Raw genomic sequence first — 27960 nt, 5'->3', positions numbered from 1 at the left:
TAGATGGAAAAAGCAGTGTCTGCTTGAACTAAAACCACCCAAACAATTATTGGTTTTCATATTTTAATGAGAATAGCATGCAAACAATGACAGAAGGGGGAAAAATAAGTAAGTGAACTCTCACATTTAATATTTTGTGCCCCCCGCCTTTGGCAGTAATAACAAGACGCTTCCTGTAGCACCAAATCAGTCTGGCACATCGATCAGGACTAATCTTGGCCCATTGTTCTCTACAAAACTGCTGTAGTTAAGTCAGATTCCTGGGATGTCTGGCATGAATCGCTGTCTTTAGGTCACAGCATCTCAATGGGGTTCAAGTCTGGACTTTGACTTGGCCACTCCAGAATGTGTATTTTGTTCTTCTGAAACCATTCTGAACTTGAGTTACTTCTGTGTTTTGGATCATTGTCTGGTTGCAGCATCCATCTTCTTTTTAGCTTCAACTGTTTGACTGACGACCTCAGGTTTTCCTGCAAAAGATCCTGATAAACCTTTGAACTCATTCTTCCATTAATGATTGCAAGTTGTGCAGGCCCTGAGGCAGCCAAACAGCCCCAAATCATGATGCTCCCTCCACCATGCTTCACGGTGGGGATGAGGTCTCAATGTTGGTGAGCTATCCCATTTTTCCTCCACACATGACGTTGTGTGTCACTCCCAAACAATTCAACTTTGGTTTCATCAGTCACCAAAAAACACATTTCTTGGCCATAGTTTCACATATAGTTCATGCGTGCACAGTGATTTCCCCAGTGATTTCTGTAAGTCTTTAGCAGACACTCTAGGGTTCTTTTTTACTCTGAGTATTCTGCGCTGAACCTTTGGCATCATCTTTTGTGGACGGCCACTTTTAGAGATGGTTTTTTATCCTTTCCCAGCTTTATACAAATCAACAACCCTTGGTCGCAGGTCCTCTGAGAGCTGTATGTTTTATAATGGGCAGGGCAGCTTTAAACCACTCATCAGTGATTGGGCACACACCTGACTTAAAATGTTTGGTAAAAATTGGTTTCAATTGCTCTTTAAGTCTCCTTAGGCAAAGGGTTCACTTACTCATTTTCCCCCTTCTGTCATTGTTTGCTTACTATCCTCATTAAAATATGGAAACCTGTAAATGTTTGGGTGGTAGTTGTTAAAGCAGAAAAAGTTTGGTAAAAGTTGGTTTCAATTGCTCTTTAAGTCTCCTTAGGCAAAGGGTTCACTTACTAATTTTCCCTCTTCTGTCATTGTTTGCTTACTATCCTCATTAAAATATGAAAACCTATAAATGTTTGGGTGGTAGTTGTTAAAGCAGAAAAAGTTTGGTAAAAATTGGTTTCAATTGCTCTTTAAGTCTCCTTAGGCAAAGGGTTCACTTACTAATTTTCCCTCTTCTGTCATTGTTTGCTTACTATCGTCATTAAAATATGAAAACCTGTAAATGTTTGGGTGGTAGTTGTTAAAGCAGAAAAAGTTAGGTAAAAATGGGTTTCAATTGCTCTTTAAGTCTCCTTAGGCAAAGGGTTCACTTACTAATTTCCCTCTTCTGTCATTGTTTGCTGACTATCCTCATTGCAATATGAAAACCTATAAATGTTTGGGTGGTAGTTGTTAAAGCAGACACTGTATTTTAATCTGTGATATTGACAAAGATCAGATCACATTTGATGGTGATTTTATGCAGAAATGTGAGAAATTCCAAAAGGTTCAGATACTTTTTCGTACCACTGTATTTCGTATGGAGAGGTTTTATAAGACTTTAATCCGATGAGTGTAGTACAAACTTGTTTGGAGGAAAAACAAAATTTGATACCCAGTATATATATTTTTTAAGCTGACCACCAGAGATCCGTGTTCATCTTATAGAAAATCCATGGAGAGAGCCTAAGCCTGGAGTTTCTAGACACAGCTTCAAAACCTCAAGGATTTGAAAATGATCTGGAGAGAGGAGTGGACTAAAGGAGTGGACTTTTTGATGCATGTGCTAACCTAATAAGCGATTACAAAGTACAGGAAACATCTAGCCAACAAGTGCTTTGAATTAATCATGTTTTGCTATGGAATCAAATATTTATGTCTCTCAATGAAATGCAAATTATTTTTTACTTTTCATTAAAAAAAATTAATCTGTCACTGGCAAAATGAAGCTGCAATAAATGTAATAAACTGTAAGTCCCTACTTCCTCCCATACACTTTGAACTTTGCGGTTTATAGTGCAGTGCGGCTTATTTACTGATGTTCACAGGCTAGTGAGCTGTATATATACATATACAACGTATATCGTGAGGACAAGCGGTTCGGAAGATTAATGAATATTGTGTATTTTCCGCACTATAAGGAGCATAGGAGTATAAGGCGCACTGTCACGGTCAATGAATGGCCTACTTCAAAACTGTTTTCATACATAGAGCGCACTGCATTATAAGGCGCAGCAGTACTAGTAGTAGTAGTACAGTGATCCCTCGCTACTTCGCGCTTCAAACTTCGGGCCTTCAGTACATTGCAGATTTTCTTTTCAAATAAAAAATAAATCAATAAATACAGATGAGCTTTTTCGGTCCGATCACCTAGTCTCCCTCTCCCTCCAGCTGCTTTTCTTGGTCTGGCAGTGCACTGGAGTTGCTTATTAAAATTGATGATGATTGACAGATGTTAAGGTTTGATCTTGCCAGAGATGCTAGGAAGCCGAAACTCCAGAGGGCCGCATGCGTCAATCATCGTTTAGCTTTTTAAACAGTAAATTTGAGTGGACTCACTCAATAAAGCATTTAATAAAGACAAGCATTTTTCTACTTTATTCTTGTTTAAAAATAATTCGGTGGGACAGTAACATTTTTAAAACCTATAATTATTACACTTGAAGTGCTTTAAAACATTAAAATATATATACATAAGTTATTTTTTTAATTATACTTTGGGAAAAAAGTGAAAAAACATGTCATATGTATTACTACTTACTTTTTTGCCGTTTTTCACTTATCGCGGCGGGTTCTGGTCCCCATTAACCGCGAAAAACAAGGGATCACTGTAGTAGTTGGGATTGTGTTATGCATCCATTAGATGAATATGCGCTAAAGGGAATGTCATGCCATGATCAATGTTGATTCATATATAAGGCGCATCGGATTATAAAGCGCACTGTCGTATTTGAGGAAATTGAAGGCTTTTAGGTGTGCCTTATAGTATGAAAGTATGGCGTATTGTATAAATTTGTCAATGTTTAGGAAGCTTTAGTAATGCATCTGATATTCCTAATCCTACTGAGGTAGACTGATACATAGCCACCTTAGCAAAATTCCAACATTCTTTCGGAAAAAACAAGTAGCACACGCTTTGTGACTGTTTGAAATAAGCGAAAAACAGCTTTTTAACTTTTCCAATTTTCATTGACAAAGCCTTATCATAGACTTGATTTTAGTCTTAAAGGTTCTATAAAATGCTACAAGTCACTGAAATGATAGCAGACGATATTTTTTGACACAAGTCCATCCCAAAAAGTGACAGAAAAGGCTTAATAATGAAAGATCCTAAATTATTCTTCCTTTCTCAGCTCCTTTGGCCCCGCCTACAAAAGAAAATCTCCAAACAGAAGATATCACACCAAGATTGAGCTGCAGATGTTTGCCGTCTACTAGCATGCAATCCATAGGCTTTCTATTCTGTTGTTGCCATATGACTGTTCTGTCAACATGTACTAGTTAGCGCAGCACTAAAAAGCTCGAAAATTAATTCTGGTTGTGATGTCAAACCATTGCTGAAGAAGAAAAAAATGGGCGTTGACATTGATGCATTTTTTTGGGATGGAATAACTATGAAATGGTAAAAGAGAGCGAGATTTGAGTGGCAATTCATTTTCTACACATAAAATTACATTAGTGCATTACTTTTTGACATGGTTGCCATTTCATAGGACCTTTAAGAACCAATCACGACGTAATTTGTCCCCTTTGCGCCATACTGCTCCGACCCGATTTGAAATACACATTTAAACATGGCAGTTAAAATGGTCCATTAATATTGTACTTCAAAGAATAACCAATAGCAGTTTCCAGGCACTCCACTAAGGAACCTGCAGACAAGAAGTCCAGATCCACCTCTATGAATTTGATGTAAATAGGTAAACACCTCGCTAAGGCTCCGCCTCCCACTGGATCATTTAAGACACCGCTGCGACAGTTTTCTTGCAGAAAATGAGTCACCGAAGAGGGCACACTTTCGAAATAGTGTTTGGCAGAAATCTGAAAATTCTGCAAGAGACACTGTTGAATGTTCCTATCTTCAGCAATACCAAGGTAGCAGTAAGTGACTTTTGTTCCAGTGTTGCTACTATTCCCTGCTCCTTCTCCATCAGCCTGATTTGATGACAAATTCTCTGACTCAAATTGAGGTAAGCTACAGTTCTGGATATCACTTTGGGGAGAGTTCCGACCCGACGACGACATCTCATAACCGATAGCATAGAGTCCGTATGTTTTCGGGATATCCCCAGGTAGAAGGTAACGGGATGTCGACATGCTACACCCAGCGTCCCTGGATAAGGAAACAGGTATCCAGTCTACGTCCATGTGCAGCTCCAGGCAGCGCGCTTCACTGATGGTAATGTCCAGGAACTTGTAGTAGACGTTCTTCCAATTCATCTTTTGAACTTTAGTCATAACAATTTTGCCCTCAGGTTTCTCTGGATTGAAATATTCACGAAGCCTCTTTCCCAGTGGAACCTGTGAACTTATCTCAGCATGATGGTAACGCACTTCTTCTCGCCAACGGGTGTCGTAGCCAATGCCGAAGATGGCTAGCTTGTTGGAGAGGTGAAGGCGTGAAAACTCGGTCCAAGTCTGAAAGTGCTCCCATTTGAGCTGCACAGACTCCAGGATACGTATCAGTGTCTGCATAGTCTCCTTTTTTCTGCAAAATTAAAAATTAAAAAAGTGGTCAAGGGGTGTGTAAGTGTAAATAGTACATGTATTTTTAATTTCCTACAAACCACAGGCTCAATTGACCTTTCGCAAAAGCGCCACCCCATTAGTAATGGTTGCTAAGCTTTGTGACCCCAACGGCACAAGCCATTGCAGGCAGACGTACAAAGGTGTGTTTTAAGTGATTTATTTTGGAGCAATACAAGTGAAACATTTTTCAGATTGTGGCAAAAAGGTTTACATTATGCAGCGGAGGGTTATATTGAAAATTGTAGCAAGCTATTGTCAGGCCCCGAGCCAGAGTATGTGGGTGTGTCTGTCATCCTATTACAGGACCACGTGACGGGTGGAGCAACGGCAGGTGTCAGCAATCATCAACTGCTTACATAACCCAGCCAGATCTCCACGCTAAGGACCCCACGGCTCTCAATTAAATAAACTGTCTGATCTGCTATTCCTGCCATCGCACGTGCCTGTTTTGGGGAGGTTCAAAACTTACAGTAAAAGCAAAGGGTTGGATACTAATATGTCCATTCACAAAATGTTATATAAGGTCAAGCGGCTTATTAGGACGGTTTACTTAAAAAAAGGAAGCATCACTATAATGTTGGCGTACACACAGAATCGACTGCGGACAAAGAAATGAAGTTAGTAGGGATGTACCGAAAGCAAAATTCTTGGCCGAAAACCTAATTTTGGAAACACATGGCCGAAAAATACACACACATATATATATTAGTGGTGTCAACAATAATCGATGCGGCGATGCATCCCGATGCGGGGCATGGACGATTTGAATCGATGCGGGCAACAAGCCGAATCGATTCAGCGCATTTTAAAATACAGTGGTACCTCTACATACGAAGTTAATCCGTTCCAGGAGCTTGTTTGTAAGTCGAAATGGTCGTATGTCGAGCAGGATTTTCCCATAGGAATACATTATAATTCCATTAATTCGTTCCACAGCCCAAAAACCTGCACTAAATCCTTAAAAAATACTGCTGGTACTATTACAAATGGCAATTACATATAGCAAAACAAATAAATAATAAATAAAAATCGGATTAATAATATAATAATAATAATAATAATTCCTGTAATAGTGTAACGAAACGGGTTCTAATAAGGCGGACGTTTTTTTCTGTACCTGAAGGCACCGCGGCGCTGACGTGACAAAGAGGGAGGGGAGCGGGTGAAAGTTTACTTTCGCTTTCAATGCTTTCTTGAGAACATCGTCAATTGCGGCAGACAGCAGGCGTTTTGTGTTGAATAAGTTGTGAAAGAAATGATGAAAATGTGGCGCAGCTGGCGATTTCTCTGGAGATGTTACCACAATAAGAATTGTCAGCTTAACTTATAAAGACTGGCGAACGATGGTCGGAGGAGGACCGTGGAGATGTATTGTTGAGCCATTTCACGGATGTCCACCCTACGCTCATATTTTTCTGTCATTTGCATCTTAATTTAGAAGGTAAGCGTCAACTTTTTCCTTGTTTCACCACCTGTACCAACCTTTTCTGAAACCTGTGTTGATTTGTCACACAAGAAAATCCGCCGTGCATTCGTCTGCAGTGCTGCCATTGTCGTCGTATTTCGAGCATGTCGTCGGATGTAGAAACAAATGGCGAGTAAAATTTTACGTCGGATGTCGAAAAGTTCGTGTGTCGAAGCGATCGTATGTAGAGGTACCACTGTATATAAGTACGTTCAAAAATCTTCCCTGCGCAATTCCGGTGATGCAATGGATTTGGTTTCCCCATTTGTATTATTATTGTCATGTTTCATTTTTTACACACTGCATAACTCTGGTGAAGTTTCCCACCAACCTCATAGAAGCCAAAATGTCTCCAGATGTCAGCTTTCAATGTCTTAGGTGCATCAAGAATCTTTCTTGCTCCCTCTTTCTCCGCTTCAGCCATTGTTATGTTATGTCCTATCTCTTAGAGGTTAGATCTTGTGCCCGAACCCGAACGGGTCGGGCCCAAAATGTTAAGCATTCACGTTCGGGTCGGGTCGGGTCGGTCGGGTCGGGTCGGGCCGCCCCGCGCCGGACTAATAAATTATAAAAAAAAAAAAAAATGGGATGAAACCGAGAGCAGGCTCTCTGTATTGTGCATTTGCTTGTGCACTCACATGAAGCAGTGGCGCCACCCGGTTTTTCTTCTTCTCCTCCGCTGTGGCACTTGCGATTCGTTACGAAAGTCACTTTTATTTATGCACACAAAGGCAACACAAATGTGATCCTTTTGAATCCTCTCCTCTGTGTGTCTGCAAACTCGTTTTTTTTTTTTTTTTTTAAATATTAAACTTTCCCAGCGTTATTTCGTTGTGTAAATGATTTTATAATGATCACAAAAATATGTAGACTATTTAAACATTAAGAAAACTTGCGTTTTTTTTTTTCTGCCAACTGAGAATTCGTTACGAAAGACACTTTTTTATGCACACAAAGGCAACACAAATGTGATCCTTTTGAATCCTCTCCTCTGTGGGTCTGCAAACTCTTTTTTTTTTTTTAATTAAACTTTCCCAGCGTTATTTCGTTGTGTAAATGATTTTATAATGATCACAAAAATATGTAGACTATTTAAACATTAAGAAAACGCGTTTTTTTTCTGCCAACTGAGAATTTGTTACGAAAGACACTTTTTTATGCACACAAAGGCAACACAAATGTGATCCTTTTGAATCTTCTCCTCTGTGTGTCTGCAAAATTGTATGTTTTTTTTTAATATTAAACTTTCCCAGCGTTATTTCGTTGTGTAAATGCTTCTATAATGATCCCAAAAATATGTAGACTATTTAAACATTAAGAAACATGCGTTTTTTCTGCCATCTCGAAGAAATGAAAATACATTGCTGCTGCTGTTTTTTTTTTTCCGCGTCACTCCAAGCCGGGTCGGGCTTCAATACCAGCGGGCCGTGTCGGGTCGGGCTGGATTTTTTTAGGCCCCATCTAACCTCTACTATCTCTCTGCTCTCTCAATTGCAAAAAATGATGTTTCCTCATGTTGAAACAGATTGTTATAGCTGCTAGAATGCTGCTGCACTTCATTTTAATTCATTATTTTTTTATTATTATGTGGTAGTTACTGATTGCATTTCTAAGTTGATTGCACATATATAGTGGGCTAGGCCTACATTTTACTTTTGTTCTACATTGCAATTTAGTTGGATGTTTTGTTTGCAACTGAACTGATCCCTGGATTGATATTGCGATAAAGATGCTGCTGCACTACAATATTTTCCTTGTCGCTTTCTTAAATATTTACTTGAATATTTTTATCGATGGGTTGTTGTGACTAAAATACAGTGACTGTTATTACTGATTTTGCACAGGAGTTCAGATGTTGCACTGTGTGAAAGGCTGCTACTGTGTGTAAAAAAAAAGAGAAAGCCCTGGTCTCATTCAAAGCACCAATTAAATGCTGTGATCTGTTTTTTGTTTTTGTTTTAAATATATATCTAAAAGTATTTTCATTTGACTTCAACCAGGAGTGACACAAGAGCCAATAAAAAGTTGTTTAATGTCTGACCGCTTGTGTTGCCTCATGATTCACGAAAAATATGCTTTGCTTTAGAATTTTAATGCATCCCAGGCTTTAAGGCATCGCGATGCATTGCCGAATCGAACCGAATTGAATCGTGACCGTCTGAATCGAATCGAATCGTGACCCTCCGAATCGTAATCGAATCGAATCGTGAGGGCAGTACCGATGCACACCTCTAATATATATATATATATATATATATATATATATATATATATATATATATTAGGGCTGTCAAAATTAACGTGTTAACGAGCGGTAATTAATTTTTAAAATTAATTCCGTTAAAATATTTGACGCAATTAACGCACAAATGCCCCGCTCAAACATATTAAAAGGACAGCAAAGTGAAAGGTGTACTTGAGTTTTGCCGCCGCCCTCTGCTGGCACTTGGGTGCGACTGATTTTAAAGTAATTATTGACATCAACAATGGCGGACTACTAGTTTATTTTTTGATTGAAAATTTTACAAATTTTATTAAAACGAAAACATGAAGAGGGGTTTTAATATAAAATTTCTTTAACTTGTACTAGTTATCAGTGTTTCCCCTAGGATTTTTTGAAGCTGTGGTGGTGGGCTGCATCGGAGTCGGACAGCCTCACCATGTCGTGCCACAGCGAATTTTTTTTCCTTCATTTTTTCCCCCAAGAAGAACCATAACAAAGATATATTTGAAATATTTCATTAGCCAGGCTAATGTTGTACCTCTCAGCTACAGTACATGTATGTAAAATGCGTAGCTGATTACAGCTACGTTACCCGATGTACTAATGCGACTTTTTTTCTCGTGGCAATAGTACGACTTACATCTCGTAGTGACTCAGGGTTGGCAACCCAAACTGTTGAAAGAGCCATATTTGACCCCCCAAAAAACACAAAAAAAAACTGATACAGTATGTCTGGAGCCACAAAAAATTAAAAGCCTTTTACAAGCCTTATAATTATCGATACTAGCTATATTAGCCTACTATAGAAATACGTAATTAGCCTTCATGATTAAATGTTTGTTTTCCCTGCAGTGGATCCTATAGAGCAGGGGTTCCCAACCTATTCCACTAAGGCACACTGTGGGTGCAGGATTTCATTCTTACCAAACAAGATGACAACACTTTTTCCCCAATCTGGTGTTTTACAAGTGCAATCAGTTGATTGCAGTCAGGTGTGGCTTGTTTTAGCAGAAGCCTCATTGGTTCAACTGTCTCTGCTGGATCGGCTGGAACAAAAACCAGGACCCACAGTGTGCCTTGAGGACTGGGTTGAAAACCCCTGCTATAGAGAATGACGCACCACGTGACTACTCTGTTGTACTATGCCACCACAAGTTTAACTTCATTACAGTATTAATGAATTGAAAGAATGTTTGTGTCATGTTTGTCCTCCTAGAAATCCTATTAAAACAAAAAAATATATTTCCCTCCCCCATCTTTTTCCATTTAAAAAAAAAAAAAAGCTCCGAAGCATCGCTAAAGAGCCGCATGCGGCCCGAGAGCCGCGGGTTGCAGACCACCGTCGTAGTCCTCCTTTTTCCTTTTATTTGACCCTCATAAGTACTACATTACCACAACAATAACAGTCCTTCTGTCAACTGACCCATTTAGAGCACTGGGGGAATTCTAATAGCCGTGTAAAGAGTTTTACTTGATTCGGTGAGAAGGTGAATAGTTTTTTCCCCGTTGTTCGTAAACTAAATTTACACACAAAGGCACGTCGAGGTACCATTAACTTAGCAAGGAGAGGTATGAGAGTCATTTTTCGAGTGTCCCAGAGCTCGCGAAATTTGGGTGGGGGGGGGGCGCATTTATCAAAGTTTCGTCAGCCGTAATTGTCTGAAGTTGGCGCGCCGGTGTTGTGCCGAAAAATAGCCACTCCACGTGAAATGTCCCCCCTGACGGGAGCGCCCACACGTCACTCGTACAAACAGCCTTTTCTTACCAATCGATGGACACAGAAACGACGTTCTTGTACCGTGAATATGTATCATTTTACTCTGCTTGAACTGATAAATCGTTTACTGTGACCAACGCTCTGAAAATAGAGCAAGGCTTTATTTTGGGCCCCGCCTCTCCGCAGTCTCTCAGCGCAAGTTAGTCAAAGTTTGCTTTTAGACGGCCGTCCACCGCTCACTTTCGCCGAAAAGTCCGATCCAAATTATTGTAATGCCCCGGATATGGGCAAGAAGGAGAGAAGTCTGTATTTGCTTACCCACTTTATTGTGGTAACAATAATAAAGAAAAACAATAACAAAATAACAGCGGGCTGCTACAACATGCGACCGCTATCTCTCGCTATCTCGCTCGTTCTCCCATTCTTCCTACTCGTTCCCCTTGCGTCTCTTAAGGGGGGGCCTGCATAGTTACGAACATTAGGCTACAATACACAATGAATAGGTGTCCGCTGAACTCCTCCCACTCGGCTGCCGCTAGTTTGAAGCGGCCTTAAAAAATTTTTTTTTATTTAAATAAATAAATAAAATACATCTCATTTGCCAGGCGTGGCGGCTTTCATTTTAGTGTGGCGGTGCGCCACAATCTGTTGAATATAGGGGAATCCCTGAGTTATCTTTTAATTATTTTCTATAAGTTTTTATAAATATTTATATATTTTACTTATTTATATATTTTATTTATTATTTTTATTTATCTTTTAAGAACTACAAGTCTTTCTATCCATGGATCGCTTTAACAGAATGTTAATAATGGTAATGCCATCTTGTTGATTTATTGTTATAATGAAGAAATACAGTACTTATGTACCGTATGTTGAATGTATATATCCATCTCGGTCTTATCTTTCCATTCCAACAATAATTTACAGAAAAATATGGTATATTTAATAGATGGTTTGAATTGCGATTAATTGCGATTAATTAATTTTTGAGCTGTAATTAACTCGATTAAAAATTTTAATCGTTTGACACCCCTAATAAATATGTACATATACATATACATACAGTGCCCTCCATAATTATTGGCACCCCTGAAAAAGATGTGTTTTTTAGCTTCTAATATATTTTTTTTTATACAAACAATATGGGACCTTAATGGTAAAAAAGAAAAATCCAACCTTTAATACAAGTGCATTCATTCGGTGGTGACAAAAACCCATATACAGAAATTATTATTTGACATCAAATAATGTGTGTCACAATTATTAGCACCCCTGGTGTTAATACTTTGTAGAACCCCCTTTTGCCAACAAAACAAGGTCTGGGGACTGAGATGGCAATTGGAGGAGCTTGATTTTGTGTCTGGTGAACCATTTCTGTGTAGATTTGGCCATATGTTTAGGGTCATTGTCTTGCTGAAAGACCTAGGGACGACCCATCTTCGGCTTTCGGGCAGAGGGCAACAGATTTTGATTTAAAATGTCCTGGCATTTCAAAGCATTCATGATGCCATGCACCCTAATAAGGTTCCAAGGGCCTTTGGACGCGAAACAGCCCCACAGCATCACTGCCACCCCCATACTTTAAAGTGGGTATGAGGTGCTTTTCAGCATGCGCATCTTTCGTGGCACGCCAGACCCACTTAGAGTATCAGTTGCCAAAAAGCTCAATCTTGGTCTCATCTGACCAAAGCCTGTTGCCAGTTGAAGCCTGGGACCGTGTGTATTTTTGTGTGACACACAACGCACAACATACTGCATACCGTTTGCAGCCACCACTGACATTCATGGTTGCCCAACTTCCCATCATGCATTTGGGCGGAGCAGGAAAGGTTCTTTTTTCTTAACACGCCTAATTGAACACAACGCAGAACATACTGTATACCATTTGCAGTCACCACTGACAGTAAAGGTTGTCCAACATCCCATCATGCATTTGGGCGGAACAGTTAAGTCGCTACAGTATCATTTAATGAAAGCACAACAAAAATAATATTACTATCTCTCAAAAAAAAAATAATGTTCACAAAAAGAAAAGCGCTCCATGCAAAGAGAACTGGCATTCCCAATCAAAATAGCTATGCAAAATACACGTAAAACCTACTCAGACTTTGCCTTGGCTAGATCTCTAATTAATTTAAACTCGCCATTGACACCTTGTAGTGTATTTCACCTTACGTAGTTAAGGACACTGCGGAAGAACGGCAGGGAGCCCGATGTGACGTGACCGCTCGGCGACGTCAACAACGGCAAGCTATTAGTTTATTTTTTGATTGAAAATTTTACAAATTTTATTAAAACCAAAACATTAAGAGGGGTTTTAATTAATATAACTTGTGCTCAAATTTATCTTTTAAGAACTCCAAGTCTTTCAATCCATGGATCCCTCTAACAGAAAGAATGTTAATAATGTTAATGCCATCTTGTGGATTTATTGTTATAATAAACAAATACAGTACTTATGTACAGTATGTTGAATGTTTATGTCCGTCTTGTGTCTTATCTTTCCATTCCAACAGTAATTTACAGAAAAATATGGCATATGGTAGAGATGGTTTGAATTGCGATTAATTACGATTAATTTTTAAGCTGCGATTAACTCGATTAAAAATTTTAATCGTTTGACAGCCCTAATATATTGATTATTATTTTAATTCATTATTTTTCAAATAATGTTATGAAATGTTAATTAATAAATATTCGAAAGGTGACAATTCTGAAACCCAATGGGAGGGTGCGTTCCAGGTGTTCTGTCAGATTTTGTACCCCATCAGAAATTGCAGCTCACGGCAAGTTTGGGACACTCGAAAAATGGGTGTCGCGCCTCCAATTGCTTAGCTAAAATAGATCTTGACAAACGTTTGTGTGGAACTGTTGTTCACAACGACAACAAAAAGTTATTCCATTTTCGCAAAAACTAGTAGAGCTCTTTAGAAGGCGGTTACACTCTCTCCTACTCCTTAAAATAATAAATAATAAAATAACAAATGTGTTTTCTTATGCAACAAGTGGACTCTATCAAGAGCCAGGCGAGCAGGCCGAGTTCTAGTGGCGACGAAGCTGAGCGAAGTCGCTCCCGGACGGATTAAACGGCGACTTGCAGAGGGGTGTGGAGAGTCCCCCTTAGCCAATTGGATGCCAAGAGGATGCTAGGCAATAGCCTGCGGCAGAGCAGCTATAGGTATGTTATGTTCAATAAACTATGGGAGCTGAGGTTAGCAGCCCATACTGTATTTTTTTCCTTTTGTATCCTGAAATGTCTTTCGTAACACGGTGCAATATTTTCCCATTGAGGTGTGTCTTAACCTGAAAATTCCTTATGTAGAGACATTCCTCAGTAGAGGTAGCAATGTATCTAAAAAAAACCGATAGCAGCACAAACAAAACGTTTTACAGCACAAAGGTGGCACAAAAGATTGAAATCATTTTTAGATGAATTTGCGTCTGATGGGGGGCCAACTTCACAGAGGTGAACCTGAGTGTTCTTATGGTCTGAATTGTATTAATATGCAGTGGGGCAAATAAGTATTTAGTCAACCACCAATTGCGCAAGTTCTCCTACTTGAAAAGATTAGAGGCCTGTAATTGTCAACATTGGTAAACTTCAACTATGAGAGACAGAATGTGGAAAAAAAAAACAGAAATTAAAAAATCACATTGTTTGATTTTTAAAGAATTTATTTCCAAATTAGAGTGGAAAATAAGTATTTGGTCACCTACAAACAAGCAAGATTTCTGGCTGTCAAAGAGATCCAACTTCTTCTAACGAGGTATAACGAGGCTCCACTCGTTACCTGTATTAATGGCACCTGTTTTAACTCATTATCGGTATAAAAGACACCTGTCCACAATCTCAGTCAGTCACACTCCAAACTCCACTATGGCCAAGACCAAAGAGCTGTCGAAGGACACCAGAGACAAAATTGTAGACCAGCACCAGGCTGGGAAGACTGGATCTGCAATAGGTAAAACGCTTGGTGTAAAGAAATCAACTGTGAGAGCAATTATTAGAAAATGGAAGACATACAAACCACTGATAATCTCCCTCGATCTGCGGCTCCATGCAAGATCTCACCCCATAGCGTCAAAATGATATCAAGAACTGTGAGAAAAAATCCCAGAATCACATGGGGGGACCTAGTGAATGACCTACAGAGAGCTGGGACAACAGTAACAAAGGCTACTATCACTAACACAATGCGCCGCCAGGGACTCAAATCCTGCACTGCCAGACGTGTCCCCATGTTGAAGAAAGTACACGTCCAGGCCTGTCTGCGGTTCACTAGAGAGCATTTGGATGATCCAGAAGAGGACTGGGAGAATGTGTTATGGTCAGATGGAACCAAAATTGAACTTTTTGGTAGAAACACAGGTTCTCGTGTTTGGAGGAGAAAGAATACTGAATTGCATCCGAAGAACACCATACCCACTTTTGAAGCATGGGGGTGGAAACATCATGCTTTGGGGCTATTTTTCTGCAAAGGGACCAAGACGACTGATCTGTGTAAAGGAAAGAATGAATGGTGCCATGTATCGAGAGATTTTTAGTGAAAATCTCCTTCCATCAGCAAGGGCATTGAAGATGAGACGTGGCTGGGTCTTTCAGCATGACAATGATCCCAAACTCACAGCCAGGGCAACAAAGGAGTTGCCTGGTAGACCAGACTCACCGCTGTTCCAGCTACGGAGTCTGGCCACCATTCAGCGGATACAATTTCCAGGGCGGAGCAAGCCACAGCAAACAGACAGCGGAGTGGACCAATCAGCGACGGGCAGACATGACGTTAGTAAAACAACGAGGGCAGGATGAGGGACTTGCGCGCGGAAGTAAACATACGAGGAGAGTTTATTCAACATGGCTAGCACGAAACAGACTGTTGTCAATGACTCGTGTCGATGTGTTTTTGGTAATTTAAAACTGATTTTACCGTGGATTGAAACATATTCTCGGCTCTCCTGTTCACCATCTGTGTTGTTGTGGAGACGACTTCCGACGCGCAAGAGTGACATTGCTCGTAAAGAACACGTCACGCAAATAAACGAATCTGATTTGTCAATTGATTTTGTACCTGCTCGAGAGGCCGTTAATGGGCTGGTTCCCAGACTTTTCTGTTTGAAAAATACAGGGAGAACAGTCTGGCCGTGCCAGGCAAACAAAGGAGTGGCTTTGTAAGAAGCATTTCAAGGTCCTGGAGTGGCCTAGCCAGTCTCCAGATCTCAATCCCATAGAAAATCTGTGGAGGGAGTTGAAAGTCCGTGTTGCCCAACGACAGCCCCAAAACATCATTGCTCTAGAGGAGATCTGCATGGAGGAATGGGCCAAAATACCAGCATCAGTGTGTGAAAAGCTTGTGGGAAGTTACAGAAAACGTTTGGTCTCTGTTATTGCCAACAAAGGGTACATTACAAAATATTGAGATGAACCATGATTTGCAAATAAATTATTTAAAAATCAAACAATGTGATTTTCTGTTTTTTTTTTTCCACATTCTTTCTCTCATGGTTGAGGTTTACCCATGTTGACAATTACAGGCCTCTCTAATATTTTCAAGTGGGAGAACTTGCACAATTAGTGGTTGACTAAATACTTATTTGCCCCACTGTATCACATGGAGTTTGATATACTCCCATTGTGGTTGTTCCTTATGTTTTATTTATTGTTAGAAAGCAGCGAACAGAAAGGAAGGACAGAGACAGAAGAGAAGAACAACCAACAAGAAATACATTAATACACGCCTATGCTACCTATCAAAATAGTGGTGCTATCTAGGGCTGTCCCAAACGACTAATTTTCTCCCGATTAGTCAGCCGACTATTTTTACGATTAGTCGACTAATCTAATAATTTAAAAAAAAAAAAATTTTTTTTTTTTTTTTTTCTAATTTAGCAATGACATTTTTGTTGACACTTATCAATTCACAAAAAACATATTGGAACACTTAAATTATTTATTAAAGTACAAATAAACACGTAAATAACAATAATAAATCACAAATAAACAATGAGTTCAAATGCTGATAGAATTAACTAGTGTAGCATCCCGATTGAAAAGATGGTCTCTTAAACTGATGGTTTACAACTTTTATTCCATCCTTGATGTAATCACACTGTAAAAGCTACGGTGCACACAAATAAAACAACACAATTAGAACGAAATTAACGAAAACTTTTCACCTTTTTCCTTTGAAACCTTATTTATATATCACTGAATTGCCTTTACCTTAATTTATTACCTTATCATTGACAGTCTCTCCCTTAAGTGCAATCACTGTATATACTGTATATATTTATGACCTTTTAACCTTATATAAATTTCTATACCATAAAATAAACCATAACATGAAATAAACCTTTCAGTTAGCATTAAGAACAATACTAATAGCACTTATAGGCCCATTGTCAATGAAACATTATTATTTAGTAAGGCGACAGCACCCTCTGGTGTACCAAAAAAAAAAAAAAAAAAAAAAAAAATTTAAAAACTGGGTTACGGCGCTTGAGGTGTTTATTCACGGCCGACGTGCAGCCAAGCTTGGCATTGAAGAGACAGGACGGAAGAGTGCACGCTCCTTTGTTTCTTTGAAATAAGTCAATGTTTTGGACACTCTGGTGTGCTTTTTTGGCTTTGTGCCGCTTTCCCCGCTTGCATACAGAGCATCCGACATTCTGAACTTTCCGCGCATATATTTTTTTAACCCTTCATTAACCGTCGACGGGATGTTGTGCTCGTCGACGGATTTACGTCATCGATGACGTCGACTATGTCGACTAGTCGGGACAGCTCTAGTGCTATCGTTAGCGAATTATATTTATCCGTGGATACCATGTGGAGGGCCTGATTACTAAGGAGAAAGATGGAGGAAGGTGAGTCAAAAGGAGACGGCAGTTGCACTCTCAAAACCACCAAATCAATCAATTACGAAATGGGTTATCTGAGAGTTTGTCAGATCATGCTCCTTTAAACAACGGTCTCTTGGACGTATGATTGGTCAATGGCCATTTAGGAAGCGCTGTTAGCAAAAAGTCAATTAACAGATAATTTATTAAAAGACACCAGTTGAATGTCAAATGAATTACAACGTCAATTATTAATTTAGTCCTTCACAACTTTCAAAAACATTGCAATAATCAATTTGCCTTACTGGATGTGCTCTTGGTGCTCTACTTGAATATGAAGAGCTCTGCTTTTCGGCATCTGTATTTCTTCCGCAGAGAAAAACAAAAAGCAAAGAAGTTGAAATTCACTATTGCTCCGTTTTTATGTCCCCATCCTGTCCTAATACATACCGGGGTCCATGTCTCCCTCCTGGAAAGCTGAGTCAAGCACCTGATTGCACCAGTCCTCCTGGGAGAAATCTTCCAAGGTACTGCCATCAGACTCCATCTCCTGGTAAAGTCCGCTACTGTTGATGAGCACAGGAGCACAGGTCTGGGAGTCCCAGCCTCCCTGACCAAACACCTTTTCCAATTGTTCTATAGTGTAACTGCTCTTCCTCTTGCCAATGCCATGCTCCTTCACACGACTGTAACAACGCCGAAGTGTCTGTGTGAAATGGTAAGATAAATGTTAAAGTTAGAACAGTAATATATGGAGGACCATGATTGGAAGAATTAAATAAATACACAATTAAATAAATTATTCAACGTGTCATTAAAATGCTTCAATTTCAATGTTTTTTATTTATTTCAATTTATATTTAATTATTTGAATTTTTTTTTATTTCAATATTTATTTATTTTAATTTATATTTATTTCAATTTATATTTATAAATTTCAAGTTTCATTAATTTAAATTATTTTTATTTCAATTTATATTTATTTTTTTCAATTTATATTAATTTATTCCATTTTATTTATTTCAATTTTTATTTAACTATTTCAACATTATTTCCACTTTATTTATTTAAACATTTATTTATTCCAATATGCATTCATTTATTTATTTCAATTTATATTTATATAATTAAATTTTTATTTCACCTTTTATATATTTCAATTGATATTCATTTATTTCAACATTTAATTCCATTTTTAAATTTATTTTAACATTTATTTAAATTTTTATTTATTAATTAAATATAAATTGGAAAAAAGTGAAATATATAAATATAAATTCTAATAAATATAAATTGAAATAAATAAAAATTCAAATAAATATTGAAATGAATATTGAAATTAAAGCATTTTAATGACATATTTAATAATATATTTAATTGTGTATTTATTTGTTTAATTTTTGCACTCCTGGTCCTCCATAGTAATACTCCCTCATGAATACCTCCTAATTGGGACAAAAACATTGAAGGTAAAGAATTCCGATCACATATTTTTGCAACAGAGTCCGGGTCACCTGATTTAGAGGATCTGCCTGATACAGGGTTGCCATTCGATAACTCGCCAATGTAATAAAGCCGCTATGAAATACTACAGTGATGTGGTCAACTATTGTGGCATCAGAAGATTTTCTATAGGGTGAACACAATGTGGCACTGAACAGTAATGGCAGCATATTCAAAGCAGTGGGTCACATAAAGCCCGCCCCACCCAATATTTGTGTCAAATTCGCAATCGCAAAAGCGCAGGGAGAACGAAAAAGAATTGAAAACATTATAAGTGTTGAGTTTTATTTTTCAGGTGAATTATTTTGCTTAAAGTCTTGCTTGGAATTTAGGAAGTTATGTTTGAAGCCAGAAGTTTTGTTTAATTCTTATTTTGACACAAATTCCATTATAATTTGTCACACACTTTGAAGCGGCGTTAAAAAAACCCCCAAACTATTTCACATAGCGTGCTGACGTCAACATTATTCGCAGGCGAGGATTTCAACCGTCCTCAGTTTTGATTTGGCACTGATAAGACCAAGGAAAAGCAGATATATGACTGTTTTAATTTCAAGGTAGGAAATGTTCTCCACTAGGGGGCACTCCTGCTCTGTGGATTGATGATTTCTGTTAATTTGTGTTAGTCAGAACTCAATGATTTTTGTGTATTTTTCGGTTCTGATATGGTAATGTAATTGATGACAGTACTAATTAGGGCTGCCCCAGACGACTAATTTTCTCCCGATTAGTTAGCTGACTATTTGTACAATTAGTCGACTAATCTATTTTTATTAAAAAAAAAAAAAAAAAAAAGTTTTTTTTTAAACTAATATAGCAATGAAATTTTTGTTGACACTTAATAATTCACAAAACATTTTGGAACACTTAAACTCTTTGTTCAAGTACAAATAAACATGCAAATAACTAGGGCTGCAGCTATCGATTATTTTAGTAGTCGATTAATCGATGAACTAGTTTGTTCGAATAATCGAGTAATCGGATAAGGAATATGAAAAATTATAATACCTGAGCCTCAAACGGTATAAAAAAATTAATAAATAAGGATCAATGTACAACAAAAGAATAATTGGCTAACTTACATAGCAAAAGTCCGCTATCTTAAATGCTACAAAATACTAACTTTTTTTTTTTTAAACGCTCTTAACAAATGGTTCAAACACGTATTCCCACAAAAATTGGCTAAATATACCTTTAAACTAAATTACGAATGCATTAAAAAAAAAAACAGCTCAAACAAAAACCTAGCATATGTTGGTCTTAACAGGGAGCGGCTGTATTTGGCCATGTGAATGAGACAGACTAGAAGGCAGTATATCCACCCAAATCAATAAAACCAAATGCAAACACTTTCAAAACAAACCATTACAATGCCATTTCATATAAACGAATACTCGAAGCAGCAAAATTTGAATCTTTTTTTCTAATCGAATATTCACGTTAATCGATTAATCGTTGCAGCACTATAAATAACAATAATAAAATCACAAATAAACAATAAGGTCAAATGTTGATAGCATTAACTAGCGCAAAAGAAAGGAATGTTAACAGACTCAGAATATTGACTTCGCCTTTCCAAGATGATTCAAAACATTCTTTAAAAAAATATATCTAGCATTAATATTATAGTATACTACTATATATGATAGTATTACAATAATTATAATAATTATTCATTGCCAACCAGATTTTTCATAAACTGTGTCATTTTAAAGCTATCCTTAGTGTAGAATCTGAATTCTGAAGTATGTGGGATTAACTCCAGAAATTGTTATTTATATAAAGAACATGACGTGCTTTTATTTTGAAATGTTCATCGGAAGTACGTTCGCTAAATCGCTAACTGCAAGCTTTACACTCTGCAAAAAAAACACAACCTTTTAACTGCAAGTTTGCGTTTTGGAGAAGACTGCCAATGTTTTATAGCAGGCTAAAGTATGAGGTCTTTTTTCCCAATTAGCCTCAATGTAGCAATGCTAACATTTACAGTGTTTAACATAGATGTGTTTCCTTATTTTGTATGTCTGAACTTTAATTCTACGGTGTGTCGATGATCAATAAACATCTGTGAAAGGAACTGGAGTCTCATATGCCATCAACACACACGTGTACATGCACTCACACATGCGACGATATAACGCAGCCAGGAAAATTACCGTCCTCATTTTTATTTACCGTGTTATAAATGGACATGTTGCATATCGCGACAAGGCTTAGCAACTTCAATAAAAAATGTCGTTAGTTAGTTAGATGGACTTATGATCTGCCAGCTTGTTGTCTCCTGTCGTTTTCCAAAATTACAACTGGATGATGGCGCTTTAGGTGTTCATTCACGGCCGACGTGCAGCCAAGGTTGGCATTGAAGAGACAGGACACAACAGTGTACCTTCCTTTGTTCATTGAAATAAGTCAATGTTTTGGCCACTCTGGTGCGCTTTTTTGGGTTTGTGCCGCTTTCCCTGCTTTCATACAGAGCGTCCGACATTCTCAACTTTCCACACTTATATTTTTTTCCCCTTCATTAACCCTCGACGGGATGTTGTGCTCGTCGACGCATTTACGTCATCGATGACGTCGACTAGTAGGGACAGCTCTAGTACAATGACCGCGCATGGGCACATGAAGAATAACGTATTTGCGCACACGAGGAAGAGCGCACGCACACACATGAGGAAGAGCTCATTTGCAGGCATGAAAATGGGTCAGGGGTTAAAAAGGTGAGAAGGGTGTGGAGGAAATATGTTCCAGTACACTGTACACCCCAACAAAATATTGAGCTCTGTCGACCCACACTGTGTTTCAGCAGGGCCGTGCAGAGACCGGTGGAGGGGCGGGTGCTCGTAGATCAAAAGGGGCACATGAACAAGTATTTAATACACCTTAAAACAACATAACTTCAATTTTAACCAGCTTTAGATAATAACTGGCTGCGACTGTGACATACTTTAATTGGGAGGGGGCAACAGTGAATAGAAATCAAAACTGTCATACACACTTTCTGGCTGTGACTCAGTCAGTCTAGCTCTTTTCTTCCTTCAACCTCTGCATCAAAACTTCCTTCCTCAACTTGTTCATCTGAGAACAAACCACATCAGATGGTCACTGAGCCACCAACAGCACAGTTTTCTCAAAACTATTATTTCATTATTATCCATACTTAACAACTCTAGCACCTAATGATTAATAAAGCAATGACATAAAATCTTATAGAAAAATAAAATTGTAACGTGTTTATAATTGTATTTAATACCCGACTATCCTTGCAAACCTGTTCTTACCAGGTCTGCTATTCACCCAGCTGATGAGGTATCCGCTGCCTTTAGCAGCCTCATCCAACTCCTTTTTTTATCCCTCAATCTCCTTTCCCTACGAGGCATGTCTATGTAATGAAATATAAATATTAAAAAAAAAAAACAAAAAAAAAAACAGACTCCCCGGTGGCTTTTAGTTTTAAAGCTTTCTTAATTTCTTTCTCTCTCAATAACGATGGAGGTAGATTTGTGTTTTTATTATTCAATCAAAAAACAAAGTTACTTCTATCAAAAACAAAGTTGCTTCAATCAAAATACAGTTATACTTTTAATCCCAAAAGTCATTTCAATTAAAAAAAATGTTTTTGATTGCAAAATAAATTTGAGACAAAAAAAGCATTTGAAAACTATTTTTCTTGATTGAAACAAATTTTTCCATTGAAGTAATGTTGTTTTGCGTTTGGGCCACATTTTGGCTAGGACATTTGTGTTTTTATTATTCAATCAAATAAGTTGCTTCAAACAAAAAATATATATAAAAAGAAAAACTCTGCACATGTGTCAATCACCGTTTAACAAAGCCTGAGAGGGTTTGAGTAGACTCAGTATGAAGCATTTAATAAAGCCAAGCATTTTCTTACTACTTTATTCTTGTTTGAAAATAATTCGGTGGGGCAGTAACATGTTTAAAACTTATCATAATTCTTACATTTTGAAGTGCTTGAAAACCATTTATAATGCATTCACACGCATGCGCACATCGGTTAGAGGCGGCGATTACTCACTATTGTTTTTATTTAGTTATTTAGAACCTTTTCACAGCCTCAAAGATACTTTTTGCATGTATTACCCTCTAATACTTTTAACCATTGTGTTTTTTTGTGTTAGCTTTGAAGCAGTTGACCACATTAGTCACGTAGCGTGTTTAAACCGTCCTTATTTGATATAACTACATTTAAGTATTTTCTGCAGGCATTTTTCTAGTACCTTATTCCTGTATGCATCTAAACAAAACAAGTTTAGAGCGCACGGTAGTACTTTAGGTGTCAAATTCGACTAATGTAGGACGTTTCGCCGATGTACCATATTTTGGCAGAACACCGGTGTTGTGCCGACACCGGCCGTCAGCTCAAGTCCCAGCCGAAAATAACGCGTCTAAGGCGGACGACGGGAGCGATGCGATGCGACCCCTCAATCCGAGAGCATGCCGCTTAATTTGACTCAACAGTGTGTTTCTTCGTTTATATTACCGCTAAATATACAAGCTTGACGCCAATTTAACGGGAGCTATTTTTTTTCATGGGAGATTTGGCTAGCTCTGGCAGTGTTCAACGCAAGCTGCAACGAATGGCATTAACTTTTTTATATCGCAAAATGTGAAAACGATTGAAACCATTACTCACCAAATTCAATCTGCTGGCAAATACAGGCAAGTGTGTATGCTGCGCTCTGGTCTGCCCCGGTGTGGATAAGGCCTGTTTTTTGTTTTCGCAGCTTTGCAATGCAACCAAAGGCTCGCCGAGCACTCCTTGTTTCACGTAAGGAGTGCGCGCGTTTGGAATAATGGCCCGCAGCTTGGGCCGATGATTGGTTCTCGTCAGCTAAGCATCTAGAAGGATTTGCTGACTGTCCGTGTCACTTTTTTAAAGAACCGATCAGTTTACGTACTAAGTTAATCACATGATGACAATAATAATAATAATTTAACAAAACCACCCGACTCCCCCCCCTCCTCCCAAAAAGAATTTCTCCTCGAATCTACGCAATTCACGTAGGTCGCCCTTTTTGACTTCAAAACGGCGAATTTCGCCGAAAGGTGAGAGATTTTCATGCCTGCATTTGCTCCCGCGAAGAAGTCACGCAGCCAAGTGAGATAGAGCGTGGACTGATTACAGCTGCAAGCCTCTGCCAACATATGTTGCTTTTGAAGCATCCACAGAGGCGTACTGTTCATTGGGTGTTTTCAATTGTGGTCAAATACTTTGGGTGAGTTTATCTGATTATTTTTGATGATGTGCGGACGCCAACATACTAATCAATTGTGTGGATTTTCATTGCTGTATCAGCAGCTAGTTATAAATGCTAGACGATGAAACTGATTTAAATTCATGTTTATTTTAGTTTCATTCTGCAAGTGTTGATGTCATGAGCAGCTGAATAAAGTCAACATACCACACGGACATCTGACATCTTCATGTAGCAGCTTAGTTCACTGTCTAGCTAGAACAGTCTGGGCGAGGACAGTACAATGACATAAAATACATGTTTTGGGATAGTTATTTTGAGATTTAGGGGTTATTTAGGGGTACTTAAAGTGCATGTGACACGAAAAAGCATGTTTATTTCATAATACACGCGGTATTTTATGCCCCTGAATGATATGGACTGCTTGGATGTGTGTGGAAGCGATCGCTATTTTTATTTAGTTTTTTGAATCCCGCGCCATGAAAATGAGTGATTTCCGGCTTCGGTCTTGCATTGAGGAGGAGGGCGCTGTGACGTGTACGGTAGAAGACGTCCTCTTCACGCTACAGTGTACTGTTGTGTATGAGGACGAAGGATTCAGCTGATTTTGCGGATTAATACGTTTATTTTTCGCATCACGCCAGCCAAACGGCTGCAGAAAAATCATTCTGTATGAGGGAGAGGCGTATGCACCTTTTTGGAGTTTCAAAAGGTTCCCATTCACCGTGGATATTTACTGTGGGACCATTGGACTTACAAGGAAGTGAGTAAACATCTTGTTTTGTATTATGTCAAATACAAATACAGCGATTACAAAGTAAACACTACAAACTTCTTTTAAATAAAGGACTACTTACGTTTGATCATTGATAAGCATGTAAAAAGCTCTCCTAATGCTCATTAGCAGCAGCACGTTAGCTGCACAACAACTCCAGCCACCCTCCTCCGGGGAACGAACTGTAAATTGCTCTCCGCCGGGCGGTTTGCCGATCCGCGAAGACAATCGACAACCGGGTCGTCATGTCAAATAATCCAGGCTGGTTATGTGTGATTTTCCGCTTCGAAGAATTTGAAACATCACTCGGTTCGGGTTAGCATGTCGTCTAGCTGGCACGCCTTCTGGTTTGTTTACATTCTCCGAAGCCGGGGAAGGGAAATGACATATGTCCGATTTAGGTGTCATAAAATATCGTTCGGGAGGTGCGACAGTAAGGGTGAAGTCGACAGTTTTGACCATTATGGAGTAATTTTGCCATGTCGTCCTGAATAAATGCATTTTTATTATTTCATATTCCATTCAGCACAAGACTGTTATTTGTCATGACCATGCCAATTATTTAGCAATTGGGGAAAATACTTGGATAAAAAGAATATCCTGTAAAAATATTGAAGTAAAGAGACAGAAACAATGACATTTTGCTGCTCTCTTCGTCGCGTTTTCCTCGTTGTGAATAGTTCCCCCTCGACCGGCTGACTGGTCCTTCTCAAGCCATTTATATAGCTATTGGGGAAAAGATATATGGATAAAAAGAATATCCTGTAAAAATATTGGAGTAGAGAGACTGAAACAATGACATTTTGCGGCTCTCTTCGTCGCGTTTTCCTCGCTCTGAATAATTCCCCTTCAATGGGCTGAATAGTAAAACCGATGAGCGCAGTCTACCGCTGACGTCATCCACCTGTTGGGGACGCTAAAGCCCTATAATGGTAGGCGTGGCTAACCGGCAGATTAAAAGACTAATTTCTCGTCATCTGTGCTTTGCTAAATTGTTGTATGTAGTCGAATCGTCTCAAAATATGATTCGAATTCACATAATAATGCCATTTAAGACTTTTTTTCTCGTGTCGTATGCTCTTTAAAGGGTTAATTTTGACTTGTACTGAAACTCCGGTTACGACACCAGGAACGGAACTTGTTCATAACCCAGGGGCTACCTGTAATATAAACAGTTCATATAGATACATTTGTGCTGAGAAAAAAAAAACTGACACTAAAAAGAGTAATTCACAATGTTACTCATGACTTGAGTATTCTTTTCACCAACTACTTTTTTACTTGTACTTGAGTACTTTTTTTGGAGGATTACTTTTACTAGAGTGATATTATTTTGAAGTAAGGCTACTCGAGTAAAATTTTTGGCTACTCAACTCACCTCTGTGGTGTAGTGGAGGTAGCAACCCGGAAGTACGTATGACGTCACAACTAAAGCTGCAGTTAATTAACAGTTAATCAAAATTGACGGTAAAACTGCGGCAGTCAAAATGATAACGGTCAGTCCCAGCGCACCTACCCCAATTTCACGTGCACTGTACAACAAACATTCATCACTATTATCCTAATGCACAGTAAGTGGGACGCTACAGGTGTTATGACGGATGTGTCTGTCCATAGTTCCGTGTACCTTCATCCTCTCCCGGCATTGAGACGGGGTCCTCTCGTAGCCCAACTCCGACAAGGCTCTGGACACTCGCTCATACATGGCGGGGCCTGGGGCCTTACCGGTGAACATGGTCCCCGCGACTTCCAGCTGCTGCATCTTGGCCTCTGTTAGCCTTTCGTTTCCCCACACCGCAATGAGTGCGTTTGTTTCGGAAGGGGTCCACGACATCCCCCGACACGCAGTGTAGTTGTTGGAGGATGAGGCCGCCGTCCGAGCAGCGTTTCCGGAGCTCACGTTCAACGGCGAAAAGCGGTTGGGTGTTGAGGGACCTGAGTGGTATTGGTTACTGTCACTCAAATCCTCGGACTCTGGGGATGGCACCTCCGTTTTCGGTATCTTTAGAGGCCTGGATAGTTCTGGTGATTGTTCTGCGTTGCTGGACGCCGCCATGTTCACTCTGTTGCTAAGGTTGGTGGGAGGGAAGGCAACACTTAGGCATGAACAAAAGTGCGGCGTGGACTTCGTGGATGAAACTCAGGTGCTTGATGCGCCTAAAATATCTTATCAAAATTGTCCAAAAATGGTTCCATGAGGTTCATCCTGTAAAATAGATAGTTGATCTTTCATTCATTTCGATTAAGCGCAACATTAATGTTTAAAATGCTAAACAGATCGTGTGGAGTTTAGGAGGCGGTGCAGGAAAAATAAGATATAATAAGCAGTGGCGCCACCAGGGAGTCTACAAATTTGTTGGCCACCCCGCTTGCCACTATATCGTTAGATTGTTGTAGCATCAGTTACGCATTTCATCCCAAATGAATGCATTTATTTTGTTTTGTTAAATGTACACCTTATGCCTAATATATACATAACACAATAAAACAGAATTGTTGTGGAACTCAAATGTTGACTGGACAGTTATGGACTATGCACATTAAATCATTAGTAACATCAAATATTACACAATACACCAAAGTATATTAGTAAGCGTGTCTTTAAGTCTTTCTGATAGTTCTCCCCTGACCTATTTACTGCAATAATATAATGAAAACCTGAAATTATGGCTTTTAGTTTTGGTGTGCCACCCCAAGAGGTGGCCCCATCTGGCCACCCCTATGAAAAATTTCTGGAGGCGCCACTGATAATAAGCTACAAAGTCTAACCTTAGGTCACAAATAAATATTTTTGGAAGTTATTTTCTCAATAAAACAAAAAGGTTACAGTCTAATTCAGGGCTGTCCAAACCTTTTGCAAAGAGGGCCAGATTTGGTGTGGTAAAAATGTTGGGGGGCCGACCTTGGCTGATGTCCTTTACGTGGAACAATATATTTAAGCAAATTTTAGCAAGCCATTCCGTGTGTCACATTTGCTTTATTATTTTTTTTATTTTTTATTAATAATTTCAACAATCTCGCAACTAGCCTTTGTTGTGTTCTCTTTGGACTCTCGGGCTCTTGTGAAATACTGCTGCTGTGAAATTAAACTAGCTTCAAGTTGCTTGAATTTCTCGCTAAGTATTTTCTCTTTAATCTTGTCGTACATGTCAGCGTGTCTTCTTTGGTAATATCGCATCACACTGAACTCTTGAAAAACAGCGATTGTCTCTTTGCAAATGAGGCAGACACAGTTGTTGCGTATTTTAGTGAAGAAACAGTCCAATTTCCACCTATCCTCGAAGCGTTGGCCGTCGC

The 27960-nt window shown here is 38.8% G+C and overlaps 1 protein-coding gene across 1 annotated transcript; it reads right to left on the bottom strand.

Moving 5' to 3' along the window:
- On the bottom strand, positions 1-26840 carry LOC130906735 (myb/SANT-like DNA-binding domain-containing protein 2). The gene is made up of 4 exons (XM_057821318.1): positions 26291-26840; positions 17620-17875; positions 17475-17535; positions 1-4885 (listed from the first exon to the last, which is right to left on the bottom strand). The coding sequence occupies exons 1-4, from the start codon at positions 26717-26719 to the stop codon at positions 3979-3981; spliced, it is 1653 nt and encodes a 550-aa protein (XP_057677301.1). The 5' UTR covers positions 26720-26840; the 3' UTR covers positions 1-3978.
- Positions 26841-27960: the final 1120 nt, after the last annotated feature.

Source organism: Corythoichthys intestinalis, chromosome 18 (assembly GCF_030265065.1).
Source record: "Corythoichthys intestinalis isolate RoL2023-P3 chromosome 18, ASM3026506v1, whole genome shotgun sequence".
In the NCBI taxonomy this organism is placed as follows: Eukaryota; Metazoa; Chordata; class Actinopteri; order Syngnathiformes; family Syngnathidae; genus Corythoichthys; species Corythoichthys intestinalis.
This window is presented reverse-complemented; position numbering and strand designations above follow the sequence as displayed.